We start from the raw sequence: 27,778 nt of genomic DNA on the forward strand, positions 1-27,778 counted from the left end.
ACTCAAGATTTGAGATCTTAACTTCGCCACTACATTTTAAGAACTACTTCCATAACCACTCGCAATACCACAATATTTGAGATCATAGTTTTATCACTACATTATAAGGACTACTTCTATAACCAATTGCATCACATCCCATAACTAAAATTCTAGCTTCGCCAGTGCATTTGAGATCTTAACCAATCGCAATACCACAATATTTGAGATCTTAGCTTTATCACTACATTCTAAGGACTACTTCTATAACCAATTGCATCACGTTCCGTAACTGAAATCGTAGATCCACCACTGCATTTTAAGTACTTCTATAACCATAATGAGATAGATGCTCTCATTCAAGCACAAACTTTTGCAAGTCCTTGGTTTTCAGTGATCAAAATTGTGTCTGGATTCTTGAGTGGAAAATATGAGAAATTTTTTTCTTATCATCATATCAAAGAAGAAATGTGTTCAGCTTCAATATAAAGTAACAGTCGATAAGTTCCAAAACATGAGCTAGTTTGCTATTTGATGGAATCAAATATGCAATATTTACGGGCAAAAGTATTCGGTTATTGGGGCAAAAATCAATATACTTTTAATATCGAATCAGGATCGGTTCGACCGAGTTGTACAAAACAACGAACGCTGTAAATGCTTGTTATATATAAGGTAATAGCCGATAAGTTTGCTATTTATGTGCATTCAAATTGTTAAAGCAAAGGAATCACTTAAACTAAAAACTTAAACTAATAATTAAATGTTCAATTCATATTAATACCTAACATACTCTTATACACAAATGCCAACGAGACTTGAAGTGTAAACATCACAGACCTATAAAGTTGCTAGTATTTAAACCATCGATTACTTGGTCAAACAGACTCTGATACCATATCATGAATTAAAAGTTTAAACGGATAGTTAAGATTCAAAAATAGCTTTTATACTAATTTCTGACATATTTCCTTACGCAAATGCCCCTATAAAGCTAATTTCATACCATTAAACAATAGCAATGAAATTTTAAGTTTCACCTACTGCAACAGACAATCCTTGCTTGTATCATCCTGCTATTATCATTCTAAAGCGCGGAGTAATAAACTACACAGTTCCTTCTGCATCATAGAATGATTAAACAAAAGGCTTCAGTGAAAATACGAATTTAACCAACAATCCAGGAAGTAATCATGTAATAGAAAATATCATTAATAATATCGAACATACTTCTACGAGGCGTGTTTACGATAACTATCAGGTCTAAAAGAGTCTTTGCCACACCAGGCAGAAACATGTGATGATCAAGGATTCAAGATATAGAATGAAGTAAACAATCTAAGCCTATGTTTCGTGCAGTGAGTTATGACTTTATTTGCACCGATGAGGGCTGTCATAACCGACTAATAAGAAAGAAGATGCATACCACTTCATTGGAAAATAATTGGTGTATAGGAAAAAAAATTGTACATGTCATGTTTTCATTGGTAAGATCCAATAGACCAGTAACATAGTAGAATTTTTCGTCACAATGGCACTTCGCCGCTATCTGAAATGATGACTTTGCTTTTGGGAGTTCCACTCTCAAGTCCTTCAGCTTCAATCTGGTGGACAATATCCATCCCAGAAAGCACTTTGCCAAACACAACATGATGCCCATCCAGCCTTTTAAGAAAAGGGAAGAAATGCTTTGTAATTAGTTCTCAATATTCTATACAGACATAAACCAGGGTTAATACTCGGAAAATGCATAGGATCAGTAAAATTTTAGGGGCTGCTTTAATTTCATTTTTTAAGGGATAAGGTATAAAAATACCCCTAACGTTTATAGTCAAGAAGAAAATTACCTCTAACGTCGAAAATGGTGCAATTTTAGCTCTAATATTGGCAAAGCAATTTTATCCCTAACATTGACAATTTGGGTCAAATTTAAGAAATAATTCATTAAACTGTCTTTTCGGTCATGAATCTTGCCATCTACACTTCACATGAGCATCATTTTATCACTAATTAATTAGTAATAGATCATGAACATATGATTAGAGGCGAAAAAAAACATATTGTATTTTGTACAAGTTTGACAAAAAAAAATTCAAATATTTTGCCGAATTACCAATATGTTTTTTTTTTGAACCAAAATATTTGTGTTTTATAATGATGTCTGAATGACCAAAATTACCAATATTGTGTAAAATTGCTCATGGCTACCAATGTTAGAGGTAAAATTGCACCATTTCAGACGTTATGGGTAAAATTGCTTATCGCTATAAACGTTCAGGATATTTTTGCAGCTTTTTTTTTTTTTTTTTTTTAATAAAACCACATAATCTCACATTTGGTTTCAATGATCATTTCAGCCAATTTGTGAATGAAACTCGTTAGAATGTTGACGTGGTACAAACAAAGGTTAATCTTTCGCTAACTAAACACCATGTGATATGGCAGAAATGTGGCAGCCACATGTGGGCCACGTGGTACATCTTAAGCCACAAAAGAAGATTTAGAAAATCACATCATTGCCCAACGACCTATGTGGCATATAGTCAAATGTATTTTGTGCTACGTCAAAATTCAAGTAAAAATATGATTCACAGAAAAGATCAGGGGCATAACATTAAGCTCCTGAAGACCAGAAAAGTCAGCTTTTAACACAAAGGTTAAAAAACTCGGTAACAAAATGTTTATCAGATGTGATGTGGTTATAGAGAAACTCGATTCACATTTGCGTTCGAAATTTGTATTTTTAACATCGAAAGCAATAGATTTAATGTGTTGAAATTAAAGATCATGGCTTAATGCATCAAAATCAGATTGAAATGACTAGTGTTCTGTTACTGAGTTTTATATTGACAGCTAACTAATTTGGTGAGCTAGAGTTTAAATGGAACAACAAATTAAAGATCATGGATTTAATGTGTTGAAATAAAAAATCAGGGGCTCAATGCATCAAAATCAGAATGATCAGGCTTCAGGATGCTTTTTGCATATTTTATTCGCAAATTGGCTGAAAAATCACTTTATTGAAATCAAACGTAAAGTTCAGTGATTTATTAAAAGAAAATGAAGTTCAGTTCAGTGATTTATTAAAAGAAAATGAAGTTCGGTGACTTTTATGAAAAACACCCAAAACTTCAATAACCGTAAATGCAATTTACTTAGAATATAATTTATAGCCACATAATCTGAACAGAATTAGCACTTACCAGGCAGTTGTTACAGTAGTAATAAAGAATTGTGATCCATTAGTGTCTTGTCCAGCATTTGCCATTGACAAAAATCCTGTTTTTTTGCAAGGAAAAAGGAAGGATTCCTAAAGCAATGCCTTTCAAGATAGCATAATGGTCATGTCTATAGTTCATGTTAGAAGACTTCAATTTACCTGGTCCAGTATGCTTCAGTTTGAAGTTCTCATCAGCAAACTTCTCACCGTATATCGACTCGCCTCCTCGCCCATCTCCACGAGTAAAATCACCACCTTGAATCATGAAGTTGGGAATAATCCTATGGAATGCGCTGCCTTTGTAATGAAGAGGCGTCCCGCTCTTCCCGATTCCTTTCTCCCCTAGAATTACAGGGTTTACCACATCAAATGAGCATGAAAGAAGTTCAAGCCTATTTTATTTCTCAGTCTGTCAGCAGCAACCAGGCTTAATAGCATTGATGGAGTTTGAAAGCTTGTAATTTCACTGCCCAGATGAGCATCCAACAGTGTAACTGTAGGAAAACAGGCCCTTGTATTTGACAAAATGTTGACTTTCAGCCCTTGCACTTTAATTTGGTAATTTTTCACCCTCCCCGATGAAATTTGACACCCCCTATGCTGAAATTTTAGTTCCGGTTAAATGTGACATCCGTCTAACGGCTCTGCCACATGTTCCACGTCTTGTTAAGACATGAGTAAAGTGAGCAATTTTCCAGGACTACGGAATTTTGCTGTTAAAAATGTTTCCTATCTGTATTAATATAAGTTCTATAATTGGGTCTTAACTATCACCTTGAGCTTTTAGTTCAATTGGTTCCATGACATGTGACATCCATCTAACGGCTTTGTCACATGTTCCACGTCTTGTTAAGACATGAGTAAAGTGGGCAATTTTCCAGGATTACGGAATTTGGCTGTTAAAAATGTTTCCTACCTGTATTAAATATAAGTTCTATAATTGGGCCTTAACTATCAGCTTGAGCTTTTAGTTCAATTGGTTCCATAACATGGTATCAGAGCCCCTTGGACCAAACAGTCGAGGGTTTGAGTCATGGCAATCTTGTTAATTTGTGGAATTAAAAACACATGGTGGGATGGGCTTGTGTTGTACACGCTTCAAGCCCAAGGGGCATTCGCGTGTGGGGGTGTGTTAGAGATTAACATAAGTTTTATGATTGGACCTTAACTATCAGTTTGAACTTTTAGTTCAGTTGGTTCCATGACAGCTTTTACTGGAATACAAGGGTGCTAAATTCCACCGAAAATAATGTTGACAAGGCATGAAATTAAAGTATAGGGCCGAAAGTCCATATTTTGACAAGTATATGGATCATTTTTGCCTTTTTACTGTGTAACTGTATGTGGACAATGAAGTGCTAAAACAGATGGTTTAGCCTAGGAAATAATTTTATTATGATGGTCGTTCAGAATGAAATTGGGATCTATAGTTGCGCACCTAAGTTCTTTGTTTGGGCTTTCCAGTGAAACTAAACAAAATGCAATCACATACTTCAACTCCTATTTCAATAATTTTTTATTTTCAAAGTGACAGATATTCCTGTATTTGGGCATGCAATGAAACAGAATTAGCATTCTCTCCTAATAAAGATTATGAATTCAGGGAGGCAGCAAAAGTTACTTGGCTACCCGTGCAAAGAGCGCGAAAATTTTCTGCACAAGGAACATATAACTTTTGTCAGTAGACAGTATTAAGTATAGGATATCTCAAGGAGCAAATAATGAAGCAGAGTTGGACTAGGTACCTACAGTCTTAGGAACTGTTTTACCAAAGAGACCAATGACAACACGACCTGAAAGAAAAAAGTCATGAGATTAAGCAAATACATATGAACTTCACTGAGAAAAATCATGTTGGATAGCGTACACGGATCCTAGCCAGCATGTCAACATCTAGATTAGTTTGTCTAATGATGCATCCAAAGAAAAGAGCAATTAACGAAATCTACGTTATTTAAACCTGAAAGAAAAATATCATCCACAATGCTACTAAATTTGAAGAATAAATCAAAGCATAAAGCATATGAACTTAGAGTGGGAAAATCATATAACAAATAGTGCATACAGATCTTAGTCAGAAAGTTGACATCTAGATTAGTTTGTCTAACAATGAAACAAAATCATTTATGAAATCTATAGAATAATAAAGGATACCCTTCAACTTGGCTTGCGAGATCAATTTGCCCAAAAATGAACTTAGTTATCAATTTAGTTCACAACTTTGACAATTTTTTGTCAAATTAGTGCAAAAGTGACACGTGTCAGCATACTATTCATGTTCATTTGACATGTGTCAATTTTCTATGACGCTTGTCATGGCAGACTAATTTGATAAAAATATCAAGTTAAAATACCATTTGATATTCAAAGTTCATTTTGGTAAACATTGACACAACGACAGCAAGTAAAAGAGTCAAATTGACCTTTTATCAGAAATCGATACAGCTTCTCTGAAAAAAGTCTAAGGACTATCATCAACCTAAAGACAAGCAGAAAACTGTCACCACCTCTACTCTTGAAACAAGAATAAGATCATAAATGATAATCAAAACAACAATCATAATCCATTCCCAGGCCTCAGATCGCAGCACATCACATGGTATGATAAATTTGGTAGATCGCTGATTCACTAAGTATTGTACATTAGAGCATCTCCAACGGTCTCTTAGTTGCGCTCTTAAGTTAAAATTTGAGGAGAGAGAGGTAAAACCAACTCCAACAGCCTTTCAGTGACTCCTCAAATCACTAAGAGCCTCTCCATCCTCTCTCCTCTCACTACTGGTAAATACAAGAATACTTACTAATTTTAATGATTAAAATAATAATAAATAAGGAGTGAATATAAGGAGTATTGTTGGAGATGATATGTCTTGGTCACTCCTCAAATCACTAAGATTCAAATATTTATATTATTTTTAGAGTGGACTAGGAGTCTCTTGGAGATGCTCTTAGTGTCAGAGGATAGAGTAAAAATCAAACTTATTCTTGAGCATCACCTATTGGCTCAAGTTTTTGGTTTAAATGATTTCTTGACACTGGAATTAAACCCCATGGTTACAACATTTCCACCCTGATAGAGTGGTTGCTATCTTCCCAACCTTGGCCCAATGTGTGAGGGGGAGCCTGTCGGGTTTTCCTATATCGATTGTGGAAGGGTTGGATGTTTAGGAGTGGCAACACGGCGGGGCAGACACGGATGAATTCCCCATTCTTCCCCCCAAAACTTGCAGGGGCGGATTTGGGGAGTCCCCATTAAAGATTTCACTTTTCATGAATTTTTTCACTCCATCCCTGCCATACGCCGGTTCTCACAGGTGAGGGAGAAACCTCATCCTTTGAGTTAGCTTTCAGAGTGAGAAGGCGCAATAACATCTAACACTGGTATCAGACCATCCAAGACCAAGTGGTCGAGAATATAAACCCTAGCAACTATATTTGTTAATAAAATTTCAACACGGGGATGTGTTGGTACACGCTTCATTGGATCTTACATAAAAGCTTACCTTTTGGGTAAAATGGTTTCTTGACAACTAGATTTTGAGCTAAATCCATGGTTTCATCCCTTAGTAGTTATAACTGTTTGAGACAAGCAGCAAATACTTGGGATACTAAAAATGAATACTAATGAAGGCGAGCCTTGGCGCAACAATAAACGTTGTTGTCGTGTGACTGAGAGGTCATGGGTTCGAGTCTTAGGAGCGGCCTCTTGCCAAAAAATTGGCAGGGGGAAGGCTTGCCCCTAGAACACCCTTGTGGTGGGACCCTCCCCGTACCCTCGCTTAGCGGGGACGCCTAGTGCACCGGGCCGCTCTTTACTAAAAATGAATACTAATATTGAGGAATGAGGACAAAACAAAAAAACAATCACAAAGGAGAAAATAGTCCAATAATTCAAAACTTAATCCCACATTTATATAATCTGTATGCAAGCGAATTGTATAAGAAAGCATACCCATGGATTTCCCAGCAATCTCAACATCGAAATAAACTTTATGGGTTATTGCTTCTAAATCCTCTTCCTGAGGAACCAAAATCACAAATAATATATACTCATCAAACTAAACATACACATACAAAAACAAAAACATCTTCTACTTCAACAAAATTTCCCTGCTGTACCATTTACCAAACACCATAATTGGAAACAAAGGATAGAAAAGAAGTAAGGGAAAAACCTCAGTGAGACCAATTTCAATAAGTTTAGGATCTGACGAGGCCATCCCATTGCTTAATTGATGCTGTTAACAAAAACGCAAATGGAATTAAATCCAGCTGAAGCGAACCAATCATTTATTAACCAAAATATTCAAAAATTCGATACTTAATTTTCAGTTATTGTTCTTTACCCCTTTTTTATTTCTAGAGATGCAAAGAGAAAATGAAAGGATACCTGAATAAAAGCTAGTGTTGCAAATAGAACGATGATCCATAGGAGAGCGACGGAGATCAGTCGAGTAGTGGTTGGCATCTGTAGTCTCTTGTGAATTTCTGAGGAAAAGAAGAAGCCGGTAGTAGTTGAAAGTGTAATGAAGCTCCCTGAATGGAATTGTTTATTTGATGCAGATATTTATGGTTCATATATGTGAAACATTTAAAAATTAGGCCCAACATTTTATTTCTATAAATTGTAAAAGCTTTGCGAGAATGCCCTAACCTAAACATTCAACAGCAATTTTATCTCTAGTGTTTAAAATAGTATAATTTTATCTCTAATATTAGTTAATTTGAGAAATAATTCATCGAGCTGTATTTAAGTCACGAACCTTGTCATTTACATTTCACATCGCAAACACGTGAAAAAAAATAAAAAAATTATAATATATTTGGAACGAGTTGGACAAAAAAAATCCAAATATTTCATCAAACTTACAAATATTGATCTCAAATTCTATTACTAGATCACAAACACATGAATAACGTGGAAAGAAAATAGAAAGATTATACTAATATATTTTGTACGGGTTGGAAGAGCGATAGAATTATGAGTGTTAAGCTAGTGATAGGGGATGAGGTTGTGAATGTCATTAGTGCATATGCGCCACAAATAGGATTAGATGTGTCTATAAGACAAGCTTTTTGGGATGACTTAGAGGAAGTGGTGCAACAGGTTCCTAGGGATGAAAAAATGGTACTAGGGGGTGATCTCAATGGACACGTGGGTTCTAGGCGAGATGGGTTTGAGAGTGTTCATGGAGGGTATGGTTTTGGAGATAAGAATGAAGCAGGAAATGATATTTTGGAATTCGCATCAGCCTATGACTTGAGTATCATGAACACATGGTTTATGAAGAGAACATCCCACTTAGTGACTTATCGGAGTGGCGGTAATGCGAGCCAAATTGACTTCTTCTTAGTAAGGAGTGCTTGGAGAAAGAGTTATATTGATTGTAAGGTGATCCCTGGTGAGAGTACGACAACCCAACATAGAGTAGTGGTGATAGATTTTCGAAGTAGGAAATGTATAAGAAAACAAACACCTCAAGTAGAGACTAAGATTAAGTGGTGGAAATTGCAAGGGGAGAATCAACAAAAATTTGTGGATGAGATGACCAAAAAAGATATTTGGACTTGCAATATGGATTCAGATATAGATTCGATATGGAATAAGATGGAGCAGAGTATAAGGGAAGTAGCGAAGGAAGTTCTAGGGGAATCTAAAGGTAGCATGCCACTGGGTAAGGACACATCTTGGTGGACAGAAGAAGTACGACAAGCAGTAAAGAGTAAGAGAGAATCCTATAAACTATTGGGGAAATGTAGGAGTGACGAGAACTACGAAAAATACAAAGAGGCTAAAAGGGAAGTAAAGAAGGTCATACGAGATGCTAGAGCAAAGGTGAATCGGGATCTGTATACAAGATTGGATACGAAAGAAGGGGAAAGAGACATATATAGAATTGCTCGGATGAGAGATAGGAAGACGCGAGATCTCGGAAAAGTTAAATGTGTGAAGGATGTGGACCAGAAAGTCCTAGTTGGAGATAAGGATATCAAGGAACGATGGAGGTCCTATTTTGATGACTTATTTAATGGAGATCGCCAACAAGATGTTGGAGATATAAGTATCCATCACGATATGATAAATCACGAATGCCTGCGGAGAATTCAAAAGGGTGAAGTCAAAATGGCATTAAGTAAGATGAAGTTGAAGAAAGCAGTAGGACCTGATGGCATCCCTATTGAGATTTGGAGATGTTTGGGAGAAAGAGGAATCGAATGGTTGACGACGTTCTTCAACAAAATTTGGAGAAACAATAAGATGCCATCAGAATGGAGGAAAAGTACCTTAATCCCTTTGTATAAGAACAAAGGCGATGTCCAAGATTGTGCCAACTATCGGGGAATCAAATTAATGAGTCACACTATGAAACTTTGGGAGCGAGTGATCGAACAAAGGCTAAGGAGGACGGTGAAGATCTCGGAAAACCAGTTTGGCTTTATGCCGGGAAGATCAACTATGGAAGCCATCCATCTAATGAGACAATTAATGGAGCACTATCGAAATAAGAAGAAAGACTTGCATATGGTTTTCATTGACTTGGAGAAAGCATATGATAAGGTACCAAGGGAAGTACTTTGGTGGGCCTTGATAAGGAAAGACATTTCGCGGAAATATATTGACATCATAAAGGACATGTATGAGGGAGTATGCACGAGTGTACGTACTAGTGTTGGGAAGACTGAAGAGTTTCCTATTACGATTGGAGTGCATCAAGGTTCCACACTAAGCCCATTTCTTTTTGCCATCGTTATGGATGAACTAACAAGTTCACTTCAAGATGGTATACCATGGTGCATGCTGTTTGCAGATGATATCGTGTTGGTTGATGAGACGAAAGAAGGAGTGGAGAGGAAGTTGGAACTATGGAGACAAACTCTAGAATCTAGAGGCTTTAAGTTGAGTCGAAGTAAGACAGAATATTTGGAGTGTAAGTTTAGCGGCCGTAGGAGTAGGGAGGCAGGGACAATCACCCTAGATGGGAGAGTTGTTCAGGCCTCGGATTGCTTCCGGTATTTAGGATCTATTATCCAAACGGATGGAAAAGTAGATGGAGATGTTGCTCATAGGATTAAAGCTGGTTGGTCGAAGTGGAAGAGTGCTACGGGTTTCCTTTGTGATCCCGGCATGCCTAATAGATTGAAGGGAAAATTCTACCGGACGGCAATTAGACCAGCATTGTTATATGGTACGGAGTGTTGGGCAGTGAAACACTGCCACATCCATAAGATGTCGGTGGCGGAGATGCGTATGTTGAGATGGATGTGTGGTCATACGAGAAAGGACCGGGCGCGTAATGAAATAATTAGGACAAAAGTAGGGGTCACATCTATTGAGAATAAAATGAGAGAAAACCGACTAAGGTGGTTTGGCCATGTGAGACGTAGAGCGCTTGATGCGCCGGTTAGGAGAACCGAAGAGTGGCAAAGGGATGTAGTGGTGAGGGGTAGGGGAAGACCTAAGCAAACTTGGAGGAGGGTGATCGAGAGTGATATGAGTTTACTGGGAATTGAGGAAAATATGGTAGTGGATAGGACGGATTGGAGGGAGCGAATCTGTGTCGCTGACACGACTTGACTTTCACGGTTTTATATGATGGTTCATGTTAGCCGACCCCGAATCATTTCGGGACTAAGGCTTTGTTGTTGTTGTTGTTGGACAAAAAATCCAAATATTTCGTCAAACTTAAAAATATTAATCTCAAATTCTATTACTAGATCACAAAAAAAATGTGAAATCTATTTTTAAAACCAACTGATAGGTAAGTTATGCAGAATAAAAAACAAAATATATGTGTTTTATAATGATGTCTGAAATTAATCCAACTTATCAACGTTAGAGATAAAATTTCTCTTATTACCAAAGTTATGAGTAAAATTACACTATATTAAATGTTATAAGCAAAATCGATTCTAACCACTTATCTCCATATCTGCTTATTCTATGTGTGAAGAGTCTTTCCCGCCTTATTAAGAGAGATGTTGCTGAGGGAGATCTTCATGAGGTTAATATATAGGGGCTCATATCATCTCTTACCTCATGCTCGTCGATGATAACATATTCTTTTTTCACACCATTATCCATAGTATTCTTAACTGTTTTGAGTAGGATTCGGGTCAGAGCACAAGTCTTAACAAAGCGGGTATTATTTTTAGCTATAACGCCTCCTCAATAGTTCAAGATGATATCCACAATTTCCTCTGAGTTCACCTTCCCCTCAACATTAGGCCCTACTTAGGACTCCCATCGTTTATTGGCAGAAGCAAGAGGGTTATCTTCAGTTTCCTTCGGAAAAAGTGTTATCACAGGGTTAAGGAGATTCTATTGAAGTCTATGATCCATGCTATTTTGTCCATGCTCCAATCACATTTGGAATAACTCTTCAAAAAATGACGTAGAAATATCGATTAAGATCATATTAAGGGAAAAGTAAGAGAATGATGTACATGATTTGCTCTATTACAGACCCGTGGTTTAAAAGTTTGTAAATAGAAGTATATGCTATGTTTTTCTTTAACAAAACACAGTATTTTAAATTAGTGTTAAATTCTAGTGGTAATGAAGAGTGTTTTCATCCTTAAAAAAATTATATTTGAATATTGACAAAATACATTGTCCCAACTCGAAATGCAGTTGTGTAAAATGATTTTAAGTGTCAATTTAGTTGATAAACTATTAAATTAGTAAAAAACGTGGAATGTACCAATGTTATCAGGCTCGGACCGGACCGGTGACTGCTTTTGCTATTATTTTTTTCTTTTAATTTCATTGTGTTAAAAGAGCTCAGGCCCAAAAACAATTTCCAGCCTAAAATCTCGCCTACAGAGACCCGGGATTGGACCGGGATCCGGCGGTCCGGTCGGGAACCGGTGTGACCCCGGGTCTCTTAGAACTTAAAAAAAAAATTGGCGCTGTAGGCGAGATTTTAGGCTGGAAATTGTTTTTGGGCCTAGGCTCTTTTAACACAATGAAATTAAAAATAAAAATTAATAGCAAAAGCAGTCAAGTTATGGAATCTTATTATGTTGCGGCATTCGCGTCGCCCACGTTGTGCGGGTGCACCCCTAACCCAATGGTGAATCGATTGCATCCACCCTACACGTGAGAGAGTCTTTTCCCTAGTAATTGGTTAAAGGCTTGTAAAACCCATTTACTTATAAACTAGTTAAGTTTCTCCTTTCTTTTCCATGTGGGATGTAAATGTTTAATTTCATTCTATCTTCTTCCAAACCATTTCAAGTTGTTCACTATAAGCATCAATTTCTCATTCGTCATTTGTCCGTTTTGAACTTATAATATATTTTTAAAAAGATCTTATGGCATAGAATACGTTGATACATTTCAATTTATTCTGAATTTAATTTATTCGTTATATATTTAAGAGTCAAATTAACAAAAAATAGCAAACCAAAAGTTGTTTATTTTTTTGGTAGGGAAAAGAAAGTAAAGACAAAACAAACACCACAACAAATTAACCCGGGATTAGCCTAGGAAAGCTAACCTCCACAATATCTTCAGAAAGCAAAGATAACAGGAAATCAGGAGGAGGAGAGAAAATAGAGACGGCCAAAGCCCTCTCATGACCCTCAGCAGCAAGTCGATCTGCCACCTGAGTCTGCTCCCTGCAAACATGGTAAAAGTTGATAGAATCGAAAGAGGAGCAAATCCTTCTAATTGCTTTAACTAAATTCTGGCACCCTAAACACAGAGCCCTTTTATCAGAAATCAAAAATTATCTTGACTGTTTCGAGATTGTCTGACTCCACTAGCAGCCTCCTAATCCCCAAAAGTTGTGTATAATTTATTTTGGATATATATAATGTATAAAAATAATTTTAAAATAATTATATATATTTAATATATATAAATATTATTTATTTATTTATTACGCCATTCGGTTCGACCAATCCGAGCCATCCGGTCCGACCAAATGACCCCGTGACCCAGTCATTAATCCGATTTGATGTCCGGTCCGGTTCAGATAACATTGGAATATACACTGTATGATTTATGATTTTGATTTTGATCTTAAGGTAGAAATTTGATTTTATTAAAAATAATAATTATTATTATTATGAGAAAAGAAATTTGAGCTACTATCCCTTCAAAAAATAAATTGAGCTACTATAAGTTATTTTTCAAGGCAAAAAAACGTATTTAAGCCTTTGAACTTTATATATTTTAAGAATTAAGTCTATGATCAATTATTTTTTCACATTGAACCTTTGATTATTAATTTTGTTATGAATTTGACCATTGTTTAAATTTTCCGTCGATTTTAGAAGAAGAGAAGATCAATTTGATAATTCTAATGCTGAAAATCACAAAATGGGAGAGAAGATCGAGTTTGGAAAAACCTACTAGAAATTAATTTCTGTAATTTCTTGTTATTTTTTATTCTCTATCCATTATAGTCAATAAACTTTTATTTTTATTTGTCCACGTTAATAAATTGAATCGCGCCAACGATACGTGCCGCCCAAACTCGACGAAAAAGTTAAATAAAGGCCAAATCCATGACAAAATCAATGATTAGGGCTCAATATAGAAAAATAATTGATCAGGAACTTGATCCTTAAAACATGTAAAGTTTAGAGACTTAAATATGCTTTTTGCCTTTTTTAAGTCCTTTAGTTTCATAATATTTGCCTTTCTAGAGAAATTTTTTTGTTCCATAATGTTTGACCTTTTTTATTCAATCCATATACATTAATTGTTGTTTTACCAAATATACTTTTATTTTAAGTTGCCTTTTTATTTTAAATATATATAAAAATTAATTAATAGATACAATTAATACAGAAATAACAAAGACTTTTAGTTAACATTAATTACATTTTTTTTAATTTAACATGAAAAAAATCTCATAAATATAAAGGCTCTGTTTGGGAATTAGCTGTTAGCTGATTACATTAGCTGATTTGACTAGTTGTTTGTGTAGACCTGTTTGGTAAAAATTAGCTGATTGATAATAGCGGTTTGTGAAAAAAGACGAATAAAGACATTTCTTTTTTAATTTTAGCGCAGGAGAAGAGGAGGAGACTATCTATTAGGGTTAAAGAAGTCCATTAATTTTAATATTGCAAAACGCTAATTGAAAAAGCTCTTAAGGAGCTTTTTCTAAATTAGCGTTTTCATCCCAAAACTATCTCTCAAACCTCTCTCCACCAAACACTCTAATCAGCGGTTTTAGTGGTCAAACCGCTAAAGTTGGTCAAAACCGCTCTTTTTATCTCAAAACGCTATTTACCAAACAGGGCCAAAATATATACAGATGGAATTAAATAGGGAAAAGTACAAAAATAAACCTTGTGGTTTGGCCCATTTTCGAAGTGCACCCCTGTGGTTTAAAAGTTTACAAGTTGGTGCCTTGAACTTCATTCTGTTAGCAAAGAGGGGTAAAATTGACTAACGGTGTTAAAAGTCAAAGGGAAAATAGTTAATTTGGTCCTTATATTTAATAATTTTATAAATTAAGCATCCTTATTATCTAACTATCACAAACAAACCTCAAAATAAAAAATAAAATTCAATTATACCATCTTCTCCGTTACTCTTTAATTTTTCCCTTTCTCTCTCATCTTTTTTTAATTTTTCTCTCTCTAAAATCAAGTTTCTCACTCTGCAATGTCCCACATTTCATTCTCAAGATGATCAATGCCGTCGATTTCACCCTCATTCTCACCGTCTTTACCAACAACAACAACCTCATTCTGTTTCTCAACCACCGCTCTCACCTCTCTCTCTCTAACTAACTTCTTTATACGGCTTTCATTTACACCGTTCGCCGCCGCCAACAATGCCTGCTGCTTCCTCTTCTTCTTCATTATACGGTGCCGTTTCTGCGCCTTCCTACACAAACACACCGGCATCTTGAATATCGTCAACACCAATAGATGCACCACCGTACACGGGCAGCAACAACATACCGCCGCGCACTCCGCCGCTGTTCCGCCCGCAACCTCACCGAATCGGTGAGTTTTCTTGCGGTAAGGCGTTGTCGCTGTCGTCCCTGTCTCTGACTCTGTCTCTGACTCTGTCTCTCCTCTCCCTCCCTCCATCTTCGTCGTCGTGGTAAGAGTGGTTTTTCCCATGGTATGAGAATTTGATTGAGGAATCAAATTCAGAACATAGGATGGGATTATATGAAAGGTTTTACCGTTATTGTTTTCGAATTGGAGTAGTTTGACCAATCATGGAAAGGGGAAGAACAAATATTACTTTTTAGTGGCTTTCTTTTTTCCAATTTTAGTGGCTTTTTAGTACCCATCCATCAAATAGGAAGAAATTGTTGAACTGTGATTTTAGAAAGAGAAACTTGATTTTAGAGAAAGAAAAATTAAAAAAAAATGAGAGAGAAAGAATAAAATTAAAGAGTAATGGAGAAGATGGTATAATTGAATTTTTATTTTTTATTTTTGGGTTTGTTTGTGATACTTAGATAATAAGTATGCTTCATTTATAAAATTATTAAATATAAGAACCAAATTAATTATTTACTCTTTAACTTTTAACACCGTTAGTTAATTTTATCCCTTTTTGTTAACGGAATGAAGTTCAAGGCACCGATTTGCAAACTTTTTAACCACAGAGATACACTTCAAAAATAGATCAAAACTACAAAGTTTATTTTTGTATTTTTCCCAATTAAATAAGTAAAATAATGTTTCTCAAGAGAATAATAATAATAAAATAATAATGCTTCATAGATTTCAAGTTTAAATTAGTTATCGATGAACATAATGCAAAAAAAAACATTAAAAAAATTCAAATAAAAAATCAGGTGGCCGTTTTGGTCGTTGAATATGATTCTATCTTTCTCCAACGATGACGCTTCAATCTCTCTCCTTCATTCCGGGAACTACTGAATTCCTCCTGCGTCTCACCAATCTCTCAATCTCTTCCTCTTTCTTCCTCTCTCTTTCTGAATCAACCAAAAAGCTTCCGAAATCCCAAAATGGGGAGCCGCAAGAAAGAGAAGAAGAAGAAACACCGCCACTCTGACCCCATGAAGGATGAATTGGGTAGCTACAATTACAGAATGTTCAACCTATTCAACCGTAAATTCAAGATCACTGAGGCCCAGCCACCCAAGGACGTTAAGGAAGTCTTCACCAAGTTTTCCACCGGCGATCGTTACATGAGCGTTCAGCAATTTCGCCGATTCCTTGTCCTCCACCAGGATATGGGCGCTTGCACCTTGGCCGATGCTCAGAGGATTATTGTCGATACAATTAACAGAAGGCACCAAGAATCTATGCGTGGCGGAGATACACTTAGTCTTGATGATTTCTTCCAGTTCTTGCTTTCCGATGATCTCAATGGACCTATCATTCCTGAGGTCAGTTTTTTTGCCCTAATTTGATTTCCATATTTCATGTTTAGAGAAATCTTCAAATTAGGTTTATCATTTTGTAATCAATGGTTTAAATTATCAATGCTTGTAATTTGGGATGCTTTGGAAGGAAAATCTTCTGCTAATTGATGCTTATTACTGGTTAATTGTTTCTAATTTGGAAATTAAGTTCATTCTTTCTTTAATTTTGGGTCATTTTGAAAATTGGGGCATTTGTGTTCTTGCTCATGCATAAGGTTTTTATAGTTGGGTTCAATGGAGTTAAGATGAACAATATATATAATTGTTACAACTTACAATGCTACTTGGTGAAGCTGTGGCCTTCTCTTTCTGAGTTTTAGTCTTTTAGATGTTGTGAATGACAAATGTAACTTAATTTTAGCATTAGTTTATGTTTAGAAGTTAATTCTACTTTGGTGAAATTGTTAAATTAGGGACAAGTGATTAGGGATAATTAGATGAGAATAGAAGAAATTGAATAGGATTAGAATTGTATATTCCCTTGATTAGGGTTTATGTAGAATTGTGTATTTATACAGTCAGGAGGATAAGTAGGAGATAATTCAAATTCAAATAACTAAATCAGTTCCTAACTAAGAGCAAGATAATTAGCTCCTAATATTGACTAATTTATCTTGTGAGAGATTAATGGAGTGAATATCTCTAACAGAAATATGGGGTTAGGGCAGTTGATTAGTAGAATTTTGGAAGTAATCTAATACATCTTGTTTTCGGAACATTATATGGTTATGTAGTTTTTCATATGCTTTCTTTTTCTTTTTGTCAAGTTGCTCCTGAGGATGATGACATAAACAAAGCAATCACAGAAATTCTAGAAAATTCTTGTTTTTTTTCATGTTATAACTGGAAAATGATGTGATATCAACAAGATGATTATGTAAGAAGTATTATTCAATCATTATCTTTAATGATACTTATTAGTGTTGCACGTATTACAGCTCGGTTTCTTCGGTAGACCTGTTTGTCTTACTTGGAAATTCTTTGACAATTTCATATGGGACTACATAATGTCATGTTTTCCTCAAACAAATTATATGTCATTCCAGGTACACCATGATATGACTGCTCCATTGTCACATTATTTCATATATACAGGACATAATTCTTACCTGACCGGGAATCAACTGAGCAGCGATTGCAGTGAGGTCCCGATAATAAAGGCTTTGCAAAGAGGTGTCAGGGTTATCGAGCTTGATCTATGGCCAGGTTCTTCGAAAGATGAAGTTCTTGTTCTACATGGAAGGTATAAATTATTGTTTGACCCAATTTAACAATTTTGTTAAACTTTTTCTTTCGAGATGTGCTTCATTTTTGCTATCATCACTCAATTTTATCAACAAATAAAAATCTACGAGAGGAAGTGATGTATTCCCTTTTTAGAAAGTGCTTAAGTTTGTTTTTATTTGATATCTCGTGTGATTAGTGTGTTGAATAATTATAGGACCCTGACCACTCCGGTGCCACTGATCAAATGTTTGAAGTCCATAAAGCAGTATGCTTTCGTCACTTCGCCATATCCAGTCATTATAACTTTAGAAGACCATCTTATGAGAGCACGACAAGCAAAAGTTGCAGAGGTTAGATCTCGAATTGTTTTCACAGAGTTAGATTTTTCCTTTTAGTCTATATCTTAATTTGTATCGTTTTCATTTTTTGTTTATAAAAAAAATTTAGATGGTCACTCACACGTTTGGACACATGCTATATTATCCTGAGTCAGACGGTTTAGTACAATTCCCTTCACCAGAATCTCTGAAACATCGAATAATTATTTCAACCAAACCCCCCAAAGAGTACCTTGAATCAAGTTGTGTTGATAGTTTAAAGCAGAAAGATATTCGCTCACCCATCTGTAAGAACTCATCTGGAGATGAGGAAGTTGAAGAAGAAGAAGAAGATGATGATGATGATGATGAGGAGGAGGCGATATCAGGGAAATCAGACAGGGTAAGCAAGAGCAGAATCTATATCATCATTGTTTCAGAACATACCTGTCTAACCTTGTCATGAATAACAGAGTGATAGTGACCAAGATGATGAAGAATGTGGCTGTAAAAACGGACAACGCTCTTCGCCTGAATACAAACGTCTAATCACAATCCATGCTGGGAAACCAAAGGGTGCATTAAAGAATGCATTGAAAACTGGTGCTAATAATGTAAGACGTCTTAGTATGAGTGAACAAGAACTTGAAAAGGCAGCATCAACTAACGGAATAGATTTGGTGAAGTACGTATTGAACAATTTTCAATGGTATATGCCTGAAAGAAGTTATTATCCACCATTAATTGACAGATATACTTATGCTAAGGAAGTTTCCTTTAACATTCATCAGGTTTACACAGGAGAATATTCTTAGAGTTTACCCCAAGGGGACGCGAATCACATCCTCTAATTACAAACCTATCAACGGGTGGATGCATGGAGCTCAGATGATCGCATTCAATATGCAGGTGTGTTCGAATTTACCGCCTTAGATATGTTTGACAAATGGATTGTCTTTTCATTAAACACACATGCGCGTATTCACTTCACGCATGCTTATGATCGTTAATTTTGGATTTCGAGGCCTTATTTAGAGATTCATTGTTAGATTAATAGGATATTCGTATTTTTTTATTAACTTAGCACTCTGACCTTATGGCTTTAAAGAAGATTTATGCCGTATTTATCCAATATATTAGCCCCGACCAGTCTTTTTAACTCGGGAGTTCTTTTCTTCTTTTATTATAACCAGGGATACGGTAAATCACTTTGGTTGATGCACGGAATGTTTAAGGCCAATGGAGGGTGTGGTTATGTGAAAAAGCCTGACTTTCTAATGCAAAACGGCGACGAGGTGTTTAATCCGAAAACTACTCTATTAGTGATTAAAACTTTAAAGGTGAAAATACTAGTTTAGATTGATGAGTTTCATTTGCTTGATGATTATTTCTTAGTTCTTACATCTTTTGTAATAAATTATCAGGTTAAAGTTTATTTGGGCGATGGATGGCGGTTGGATTTTAGTCACACGCACTTCGATTCATACTCTCCACCCGACTTCTACACAAAGGTTAGTCGAGACTAATTTATGCATCAATAATTTCGAATTTTTCTGAGGCCTCGCAATGTTAAAAATTACTGTAACAATATGGATTTCATATGCAGCTTTACATTGTCGGGGTACCAGCTGATGCTGCTAAGAGAAAAACGAAAGTGATCGAGGACAACTGGTCTCCGGCTTGGAACGAGGAGTTCACATTCCCGTTGACTGTTCCGGAGCTAGCTTTGCTTCGGGTTGAAATACGAGAGTATGACATGTCGGAGAAGGATGATTTTGGTGGACAAACATGTTTACCAGTTGCAGAGCTAAGACAAGGGATTCGATCAGTCCCTCTTTACGATAGGAAAGGCGGGAAGCTGAATAATGCAAGGCTTCTAATGAAGTTTCAGTTTTTATAAAATGTAGATTACTAATTTTCTTCAGTTCAGGTATATATACGGTCCGGTCCAACGAGATTTTGCAGCATTTGCAATGTTTTGCCCAGAAATCAAATTGAGTAAATTAGAGAGAGGCAAAAATGTAATTAGTTGAAATGAGAGAGCTTCAATGGTTCTGTTTACTGTGTAAATTTTCACTCCATTTTTGCTTTGGATTGAAGCTTAATCATAAGAAATGTTGCAACTTATTGCCTTTATAGAAGGCTTATAAGAACATGATTGAAACATTAATTTTTATTAATTAGAAAGTGCAGGCCAAGAGACAAGTAGTAATTATGTTGGAGAAAGTTTCAACAGTGTTCACAGGATGACTACGTGAGTTTGGTTATTTATTGTTGTCTTCCACCTACAATATCCTGATGACCACGTGAATTTGGTTATTTACTGTTGTCTTCCACCTACAATAACTAGTAAAAAAAGTTAAAAAAGTAGGCTGCTCGTGATTTTATAAATTTATAAATAGAGAAATGTAATATATATATTTTTTTTGAGGATGAGGAAGGCGTTTAAGCCCAGGAACTAAAAAAAGGACAAAAAGAAAAGAGTAGTTATTCTAATTTACAATCATTCGAACCGAAGCCCGGCCTTGCCGATCTTCAAGGAAAATGTTCTGGAGGTCTGCAGGAGGTGCACCACACTCGTGATGTCCCAAGGCATATGAGCCTGCGAAATTTGCCATCTAGTCAGCGAATTGATTGTCTTCTCGGTACACATGGGTAAATTGTACCTCCCAATTTCTATCCTTAAGTCGTTTGCACTCACGTATAAGCCAAACAAACAGATGATGAACTGTAATCTTACTCTGCATAAATGATATGACTGATTTTGAATCCATCTCCACAATGATTCGTCAAAATCCCTTATCCCACGCCAATCATAATCCAAAATACAGACTCCATAATTCCAACAGTAAAGCCGAACAAATCCCTAAATTTACAAGGTATCCATCTCGCCAGTCACCCATACATTCCCGAATTAGTCCACCCACCGAAACCGTCCTCGGATTACCCTTACTTACACCATCTGTATAAATTTATAAATAGAGAAATGTAATATTTGTTCTACATGGTTATGGAAAAAAATATTAATATTATTTCTTATATCATCAAGTCAGCATATTACATTATTTGATAATGTAAACCAAAAAAAAGGATGTTACATTATCAAATTAACATATAATGTCAACAAAAAAAAAAAAAAAACATTGTACTCATAAAGTCAACGAAAATGAATAATTCATTGTATTACATTAATGTTAACATAATGTGACACCTCAATAATAGTTAAGCTATTTGTAGATTTTCCACATAAATCAATAATGAAGTGAAGTATTTTGTAAATGTGAATCACTTGATCCGTTTAAAATCAAATAAATGAAATACGAGAATTCAATTAAAATACTTTGAAGTATGTATTTTAGTATCATAGTTATTTGGGTAAAGTTCAAATAAAACCCCTGTGGTTTCACTAATTTTCAGATAAAGGACTGTGGTTTACTTTTTATTGAAACGAGGATTGATGTTTTTAACTTTAACAAAATAAGAACTTTTTCGATTGATACTATTAAAATCGCCTTTGACGACTTCAAAAATGACATATTTTAAGAACTACTAATATTCTAAGCAACTTTAATTCTTCAACTTTTTTATTTTGAGATTGTTTAGATGATGTTTGGTAAAGAGAGAGAAAGTTAGTGTTTAGAGAGAGAAAGTTCCAAAAATGATGATTTTCGAAAATCGAAAATGTAGTTCGATAGAAAATATGACATTGAACAACTTTAATTCTTAAAATTTTTCATTTTCAGGTCGTTAAAGATGGTTTTAATAGCATTAATCCAAGTTTGAAACCTCAATCCTTGTTTTGACAAAAAGTAAACCAGAGTCCTTTATCTGAAAATTAGTGAAACCACATGGGTTTTATTTGAACTTTATCCTAGTTATTTTCATTGAATGGTTTTTGCCTTTTAAATTTAAACAACTGAACACGTTAAAAATTTAAAATCAACTGCTTTTAATAGAAAAGTTAACTAATATGTGTTATATCTATCAGTAGGAATGATAATAGGTACTGTACCTGCGAGTACCAAGTACTACCCGACTCTAATGAGACTATTTGTAGGACTCAACTCCAACTTTTAGTTCTTCAACCACTGAGTGATACCATTAAACTACTTTATTCTTATTGATTAAAGTTCAATTTATTCAATTTTTAGATGGATGGTTTATTAAATTTATACTTTGTTAAATTTTAATATTTTATTTACTAATTTTTAACGGGTAAGCTTACCCGTGAATAAAATGGGATGGGTATGAGATGCAAAAAGTATTCCCGTTAGGGTAATAGGATGGGTACGGGTAAGAGTTTGAGATTGACACTACTCGTGGGAACCATACTCTGTGTCAATCTACCTATCAGTAACAGTTAACAACAAACATGAACATGTGAAACAAACGGACCCTCAGCCTTGAAGGAAAAAGGACAAAACAAATCATTTGGTGAAAACTAGTGATGGAAATTATTAAGTTAAATTTTTTAAAGATAAATAGATTAATGAGTCTCAAAAGAGCGAACAGTTAACCAAATAGGTGAAATACAACCCAGTACATCTTGAACAATCATGAAACAAGTAATAGAACGTGCAGATTGCACAAGTGCGTGAGCCAACCCATTGCTTTGTCGATGGACGAAGCACACTGAGAAAGTGGCGTGTTGAAGAAAAACATCTTGGGAATGACGAATAATACCTTCAAATTTTGTAAGATTCTCTCTAAGAGCACTTATTGTATGTATCACTACCTTAGCCTCACTATCAAAGATGAAATTTTGAATCTCCTTGGAAGCCATCAACATCATGGCCTCAAGAATAATAATAGTCTCAATCTCCTTCACCGGTGGCAACCCTTCAAAATTAGGAGTCCTAACCTTCAACAAAGACCCATCTGAGTTATGAACCATTGCACTAATCCCAACTTTGTTCACATCAACAAACATCATTGCGTCCATGTTGCATTTGAAGAGTTGAAAAGGGCGATATGTGCCACAAAAGGCACTATTCCGGGCACGAATAGCAGACCGCGTCATCTATTGAGCATGCAACCAATTATATAGGCTATCCAAGGCTTCAAATTCAATCTGCCTAGGCAGAGTAGCCACATATTGCCACATCTTATAATTTCAAGCATGCCATAATCGCCAAAGAACAACTAGCAACTTGCCTCGAGTTGAATTAGACGTTTCAAACAACAGTGAAAAAAAAATGGACGAGAAATTAATAGCATTTGGCATTCTACTTGAAATAAATTGCCACATATCCGCTTCAATCCAGATTTGTTTAGCCACTTCGCATTCAAGGAAGACATGCTAGAGATCCTATATATCTCTTCCGCATACAACACAACTATTATCCATTTCAATTCCCCGAGAATTAAAACTAATATGCGTTGGAAGGCAATCACGAGCTAAGAGCCAATAGAAATAACGAACCTTAGTAGGGACTTTAGTCCGCCATAAGTGATCCTAATCCCCCGAAACATGGTAATGCTCATTCGACTCCACCACTTCACCCTGTGGGATCGATATCTTTTATTACTACAAGCGTATACCGTGCACTTGCAGAAATCGCTCAACACCCTACTAAAAAGAATTAAGCACCCGTTGGAGCTCCTTAGCAGTTGGCACGCACAAAAGAAAGATACTCATAAAATAGCGCCCTATTGTGAGAGGGTTAGAAACTCCCACTATAGCTGAAATAGCTACACTGAGATTTGAAGATACATTGTTGCTGCACATAATGTCAAATTTATAAAAAAAAAATAATTGCTTGACCGGAAGCCAGTGTTTTGAAAACCGGACCGGTCGGTCGAACCGCGAACCAGTCAAGTGTCCGGTTCGGTTTTAACTATACAGGTTCAACTATATTAAACCGCATCAAACCGGGGTTGAACCACGAACCGATGTTGAACCAGTGAACCAGATTGATCCTGATTTTTTGAAAAACATATTGAATTAAGGAAAAAATTTAAAAATTAGGTAGAGAACAACCTTTTAATAATTGGTGTTAATTAATTTAATTTTAATCTTAATATTGTGTTAAACTATGGGTTTGATTTTAGATGTGTGAATTTTTAATTAATGTGTTAAATTAAGGATTGGTTACCGATATGTGAATTTTTATATTATCTGTATGAATTTTTAATTTTTAATTAATATGTTAACTTAAGAATGGTTTATTATATGTATGAAAATTTTAATTTTATGTTCAATGAAACATCATTTTATTTTATATATATATATATTTTTATTTTTTTATCCGGTTGAACCATTCCGGTTGAACCTATTGAACCTTGAACCAGTTGTCTCACTGGTTCAACGTCCGGTCCGGTTTTCAAAACATTGCCGGAAGCTTCCTCATAAACAACTAGTAGATCCTTTAGTACTCTACCATCTACAATGTTGGCCTGAAAAAAATTAGAAAAGCACCATCTACAAATAAAAAGTGAGAAATAGAAGGGGCACCTCTACAAACACGACACCCATGTAAAATTCCATCACTCTCAGCGTCTATAAGTAAAGCGGATAAATCCTCAACATAAATAAGAAATAAGTATGGAGAGAGGGGTCTCCTTGGTGCAGACCTCTGAAAGGAGTGATTGGGCCAACTAAATCATTGTTAACTCGAACTGAGTATTGCATGGTGGTGACACAAAGTAACATAAGGTTCACCCCACTGAGCCGAGAATCCAAGCTTCAGCATAACTGCTTTCAGATAATTCTAATCCACCCTGTCACAAGCTTTACTGATGTTGATTTTAAGAGCCACATTCCTAACCTTCCAATTCACATTCTTCTTTATACTATAGATAACCTCAAAGGCAAATAGAACATTTTCTAGAATAAGATATCCCTTAATAAAAGCAAATTGATTGTCTGGATAATGCTCGTTAACACTAGCTTTAAGTGGTTAGGAAGAACTTTGACACAATCTTATACATCGCATTGCATAAAAGCAATAGCTCTCACATCCTTTATATTAGAGGGATCATTATATTTTGGAATAAGAGTTATCACTGTGTTATTGAGACTCTCAAGAAATGAGTCTTGCTCCAACCACCTGCACCCTGTTGCAAAAATATCATCTCCTAGAATCAGATAGAGTTTCTGGTAAAACCCAGTATTGCATCTTGTAGGTCGTAGTGCTTTATTGGGCTACATCTCAAATAAAGCTCAATGACACTCGTCCTTAGTGTAAGCAAAAAGCAGTTGCGAATTGAGTTCAAGGGTTACCTTAGTTCAGATGACATCCACAATTGGATCAAATATCTCTGACTACATGAAAAAAGTTGAGTGAAATATTCTTGTGCCATATTACACAAATATGCCAATTCTGATACCCAAACCTCATTCGATCTTAATGATTTAGAGATGAAGTTCTGTTTTCGACACTTTATTGCAAAAGTGTGGAAAAACGTGTATTTGAATCACCATTCTAGAGCCATTGAAGCTTCACTCTTTATCTACAATGATCCTCCTCCTGCAATAAAAAGAAGACCATTTTTGTTCTTTCATCCTAATAAGCTTTAACACCCTCCTTTGATGAACCACCTCGGAGCTACTCTAATATGAGGTTACTTCTCTTGATAGCTTGTCGAAACTGTACGTTTAAATTTCATCCCCTATTGCTCAAATACCCAGCTAGAACTGCTAATCGGCCAGGCATTAATAAGTGTACTAAAACTCACCATTCTGCCTCCACTAGACAATTCAAACTAGGTTCCCTAAGCCATTTTTGCTCGAACATAAAGCGCTTTTGAGGTTGCATATCAATCTGATCTTCCATTAATAAAACGATAGGGGATTGATTTGATGTGGGGGCTAATGTGTTATAAGAGGAACCATGAGGGAACCTAACCATCCAACTTTTTATTACAAATGAGCGATCAAGCTTTTCTTGCACCTTATTAGGCTTACCGCGATGCTGGATCTAGGTGAACAGATAACTAGCCATAGGCATCTCAGAGAGAACACAAGATGCAATGGTTTCTCGAAAGCCTTTGAGGCACCACCCCCAAAAAATCATTGAAATCTCCTATAATAGCTTAAGGAATCGAATAAGATGAAGCAATGGTTCTAAGAAGATTCTAAGAATCCTTTCGTTTAACCCGTTCAGGATACCCGTAAAAACCTGTCAATCTCGACCTACCATACACGCTATGTGTATTAACTTCTAGATCAATATGATTAATAAAGAAAGAAAGAAGGGAGCATTAACTAGCTTGTTTCCAAAAAACACAAATACCACCATTGTGGCCTATACAGTCAACTAAATAACAACCTTCAAAGTCAATTTTATTACGAATAACCTCAAGGTGAGAATTATAAACTAATGTTTCAAAAAGAAAAATAACATTAGGACAATGAACCCAAACAAGTTCACATAAAATAGGAATTTCCTTCACAGTACTAAGTCCTCGGCGCTTCTTGCAAAACAAGTGTGAAGGATGATTGAATTTCTGGATTCTCTTTGTGCGTTGGTTTTTAAAAATAAAATTTTCTTAGACATGGTTTGATGGATGTAAAATTGGATTTTGTGCGAATCATGTGTGGCAAAGTTTATTAAAAACAAGGCAGAACATTTTTTTATGGAAGTTGTTGGAGGGTTGACGATAGGCGTTCGATTTTTTTGATGCAGTCACATTAGATCACTAAGGTTGCCTATAATCATCCTTTATTTCTATTCAATGAATTACCCTCTCAATATATCTCATGCCTAATTGATTTTGATACATTTTGTTGGAAGAGGGATTTGATTCATTTTTGTTTCTATACAGAGGTTGCTACAAATATTTTACAAATTCCTTTGAGTCATCAAAATCTAAAGGACTCGTTTTCTTGGATTCATTCAAGAAATCGTGAATATCTGGTTAAATATGGGTATAAGATTGATGTTGGTTCTATATGGCTTTCTACAAATATGGCTTCAACTTCTACGATTTTTGAGTTGTTATAGAATTCCTTGTGGAAGATTAACGCACCCGTGAAATTTATTTATACAGTCTGAAGTGTTGCTAAAACTGTCATGCCATGCTTTGGAAATTTGGTTCAAAGGGGGTGATTTACAAAGGATGTGTTGCTTTTGTAATTGTTCTATGGAGTCTCTGATTCATCTTTTCAAATTTTTCCTAGCTACTAAACAATATCCAAAGCAAGCAGAGTTGAGTGTCAAAGTTTACAAATTAGCATATTATGATTGTAAGGACTGGATGGCTAGTCTGATCTCGTCACTATCAAGGGCTGAAGGTGTTGTATTTTACAACATGATTTGGTTCATGTGGCTTGAAAGGAATAAAATTGTCCATAAACAGTTGTGTTTTGGGCCTGTTAAAGTTGTTTCTTCTATGTGGGAAGTATTAGCAGGTTTTTGCACGGTGTTTCCTAGGTTTGACAGGTCTGCATTTCCGCTAGTCAATAACTCACGATGTAATGTTCCATCTCGTTGGTGCCCACCGCCTTTAATGCGTTATAAGGTTAATTGTGATGCACCAAATTCGATAGAAGTCACTCATCTCCTTTTAAGTTGGTGGTCCGGAATAATAATGGTTTAGTAGCCTTATCGAGTGATGGTCCTCTTGGTTTGACAATCTCAACTTTACATGTACAACTTCAAGCTATTCTATTAGCCCACGCATTTTTATCAAAAAAATTTCCTTTAGCAAAAACCGCA

General features: G+C 35.6%; 2 protein-coding genes across 4 annotated transcripts; one reads left to right on the forward strand and one right to left on the reverse strand.

The window, feature by feature from the left end:
* Positions 1–890: 890 nt before the first annotated feature.
* Positions 891–7,754, reverse strand: LOC136226682 (peptidyl-prolyl cis-trans isomerase CYP20-1-like). 2 transcript variants are annotated; one of them, XR_010687822.1, is made up of 9 exons: positions 7,590–7,754; positions 7,375–7,437; positions 7,152–7,218; positions 4,945–4,992; positions 4,829–4,852; positions 3,359–3,541; positions 3,183–3,258; positions 1,450–1,644; positions 891–1,100 (listed from the first exon to the last, which is right to left on the reverse strand). XR_010687822.1 is itself a non-coding variant. In XM_066015303.1 (8 exons), the coding sequence occupies exons 1-8, from the start codon at positions 7,665–7,667 to the stop codon at positions 1,506–1,508; spliced, it is 678 nt and encodes a 225-aa protein (XP_065871375.1). In that variant the 5' UTR covers positions 7,668–7,753; the 3' UTR covers positions 1,163–1,505. The 2 variants fall into 2 exon arrangements, 1 of the variants encoding a protein (XP_065871375.1); XM_066015303.1 differs by lacking the exon at positions 891–1,100 and having other exon boundaries at positions 1,163–1,644; positions 7,590–7,753.
* Positions 7,755–15,917: 8,163 nt separating this feature from the next.
* On the forward strand, positions 15,918–20,347 carry LOC136227585 (phosphoinositide phospholipase C 6-like). 2 transcript variants are annotated; one of them, XM_066016282.1, is made up of 9 exons: positions 15,918–16,539; positions 17,622–17,818; positions 18,017–18,152; positions 18,250–18,522; positions 18,593–18,828; positions 18,911–19,028; positions 19,313–19,459; positions 19,544–19,630; positions 19,726–20,347. In XM_066016282.1, exons 1-9 carry the CDS (start codon positions 16,156–16,158, stop codon positions 20,017–20,019), a joined length of 1,872 nt encoding a protein of 623 aa, XP_065872354.1. In that variant the 5' UTR covers positions 15,918–16,155; the 3' UTR covers positions 20,020–20,347. The 2 variants fall into 2 exon arrangements, with proteins under 2 accessions (XP_065872354.1, XP_065872355.1); XM_066016283.1 differs by having other exon boundaries at positions 15,921–16,539; positions 18,593–18,804; positions 19,726–20,346.
* The last annotated feature ends 7,431 nt before the right edge of the window (positions 20,348–27,778 follow it).

This window comes from Euphorbia lathyris, chromosome 4, assembly GCF_963576675.1.
Source record: "Euphorbia lathyris chromosome 4, ddEupLath1.1, whole genome shotgun sequence".
Classification (NCBI taxonomy): domain Eukaryota; kingdom Viridiplantae; phylum Streptophyta; class Magnoliopsida; order Malpighiales; family Euphorbiaceae; genus Euphorbia; species Euphorbia lathyris.

Coding starts and splice junctions, on each gene's coding strand:
- LOC136227585 (XM_066016282.1), top strand. CDS start 16,156: ATGGGGAGCCGCAAGAAAGAGAAGAAGAAGAAACACCGCCACTCTGAC. Junction 18,523..18,592: donor TATCAGGGAAATCAGACAGG/GTAAGCAAGAGC, acceptor CATGAATAACAG/AGTGATAGTGACCAAGATGA. Junction 19,631..19,725: donor CACCCGACTTCTACACAAAG/GTTAGTCGAGAC, acceptor TTTCATATGCAG/CTTTACATTGTCGGGGTACC.
- LOC136226682 (XM_066015303.1), bottom strand. CDS start 7,667: ATGCCAACCACTACTCGACTGATCTCCGTCGCTCTCCTATGGATCATC. Junction 7,219..7,374: donor TTGAAATTGGTCTCACTGAG/GTTTTTCCCTTA, acceptor TTGGTTCCTCAG/GAAGAGGATTTAGAAGCAAT. Junction 4,853..4,944: donor AACAGTTCCTAAGACTGTAG/GTACCTAGTCCA, acceptor TTCCTTGTGCAG/AAAATTTTCGCGCTCTTTGC.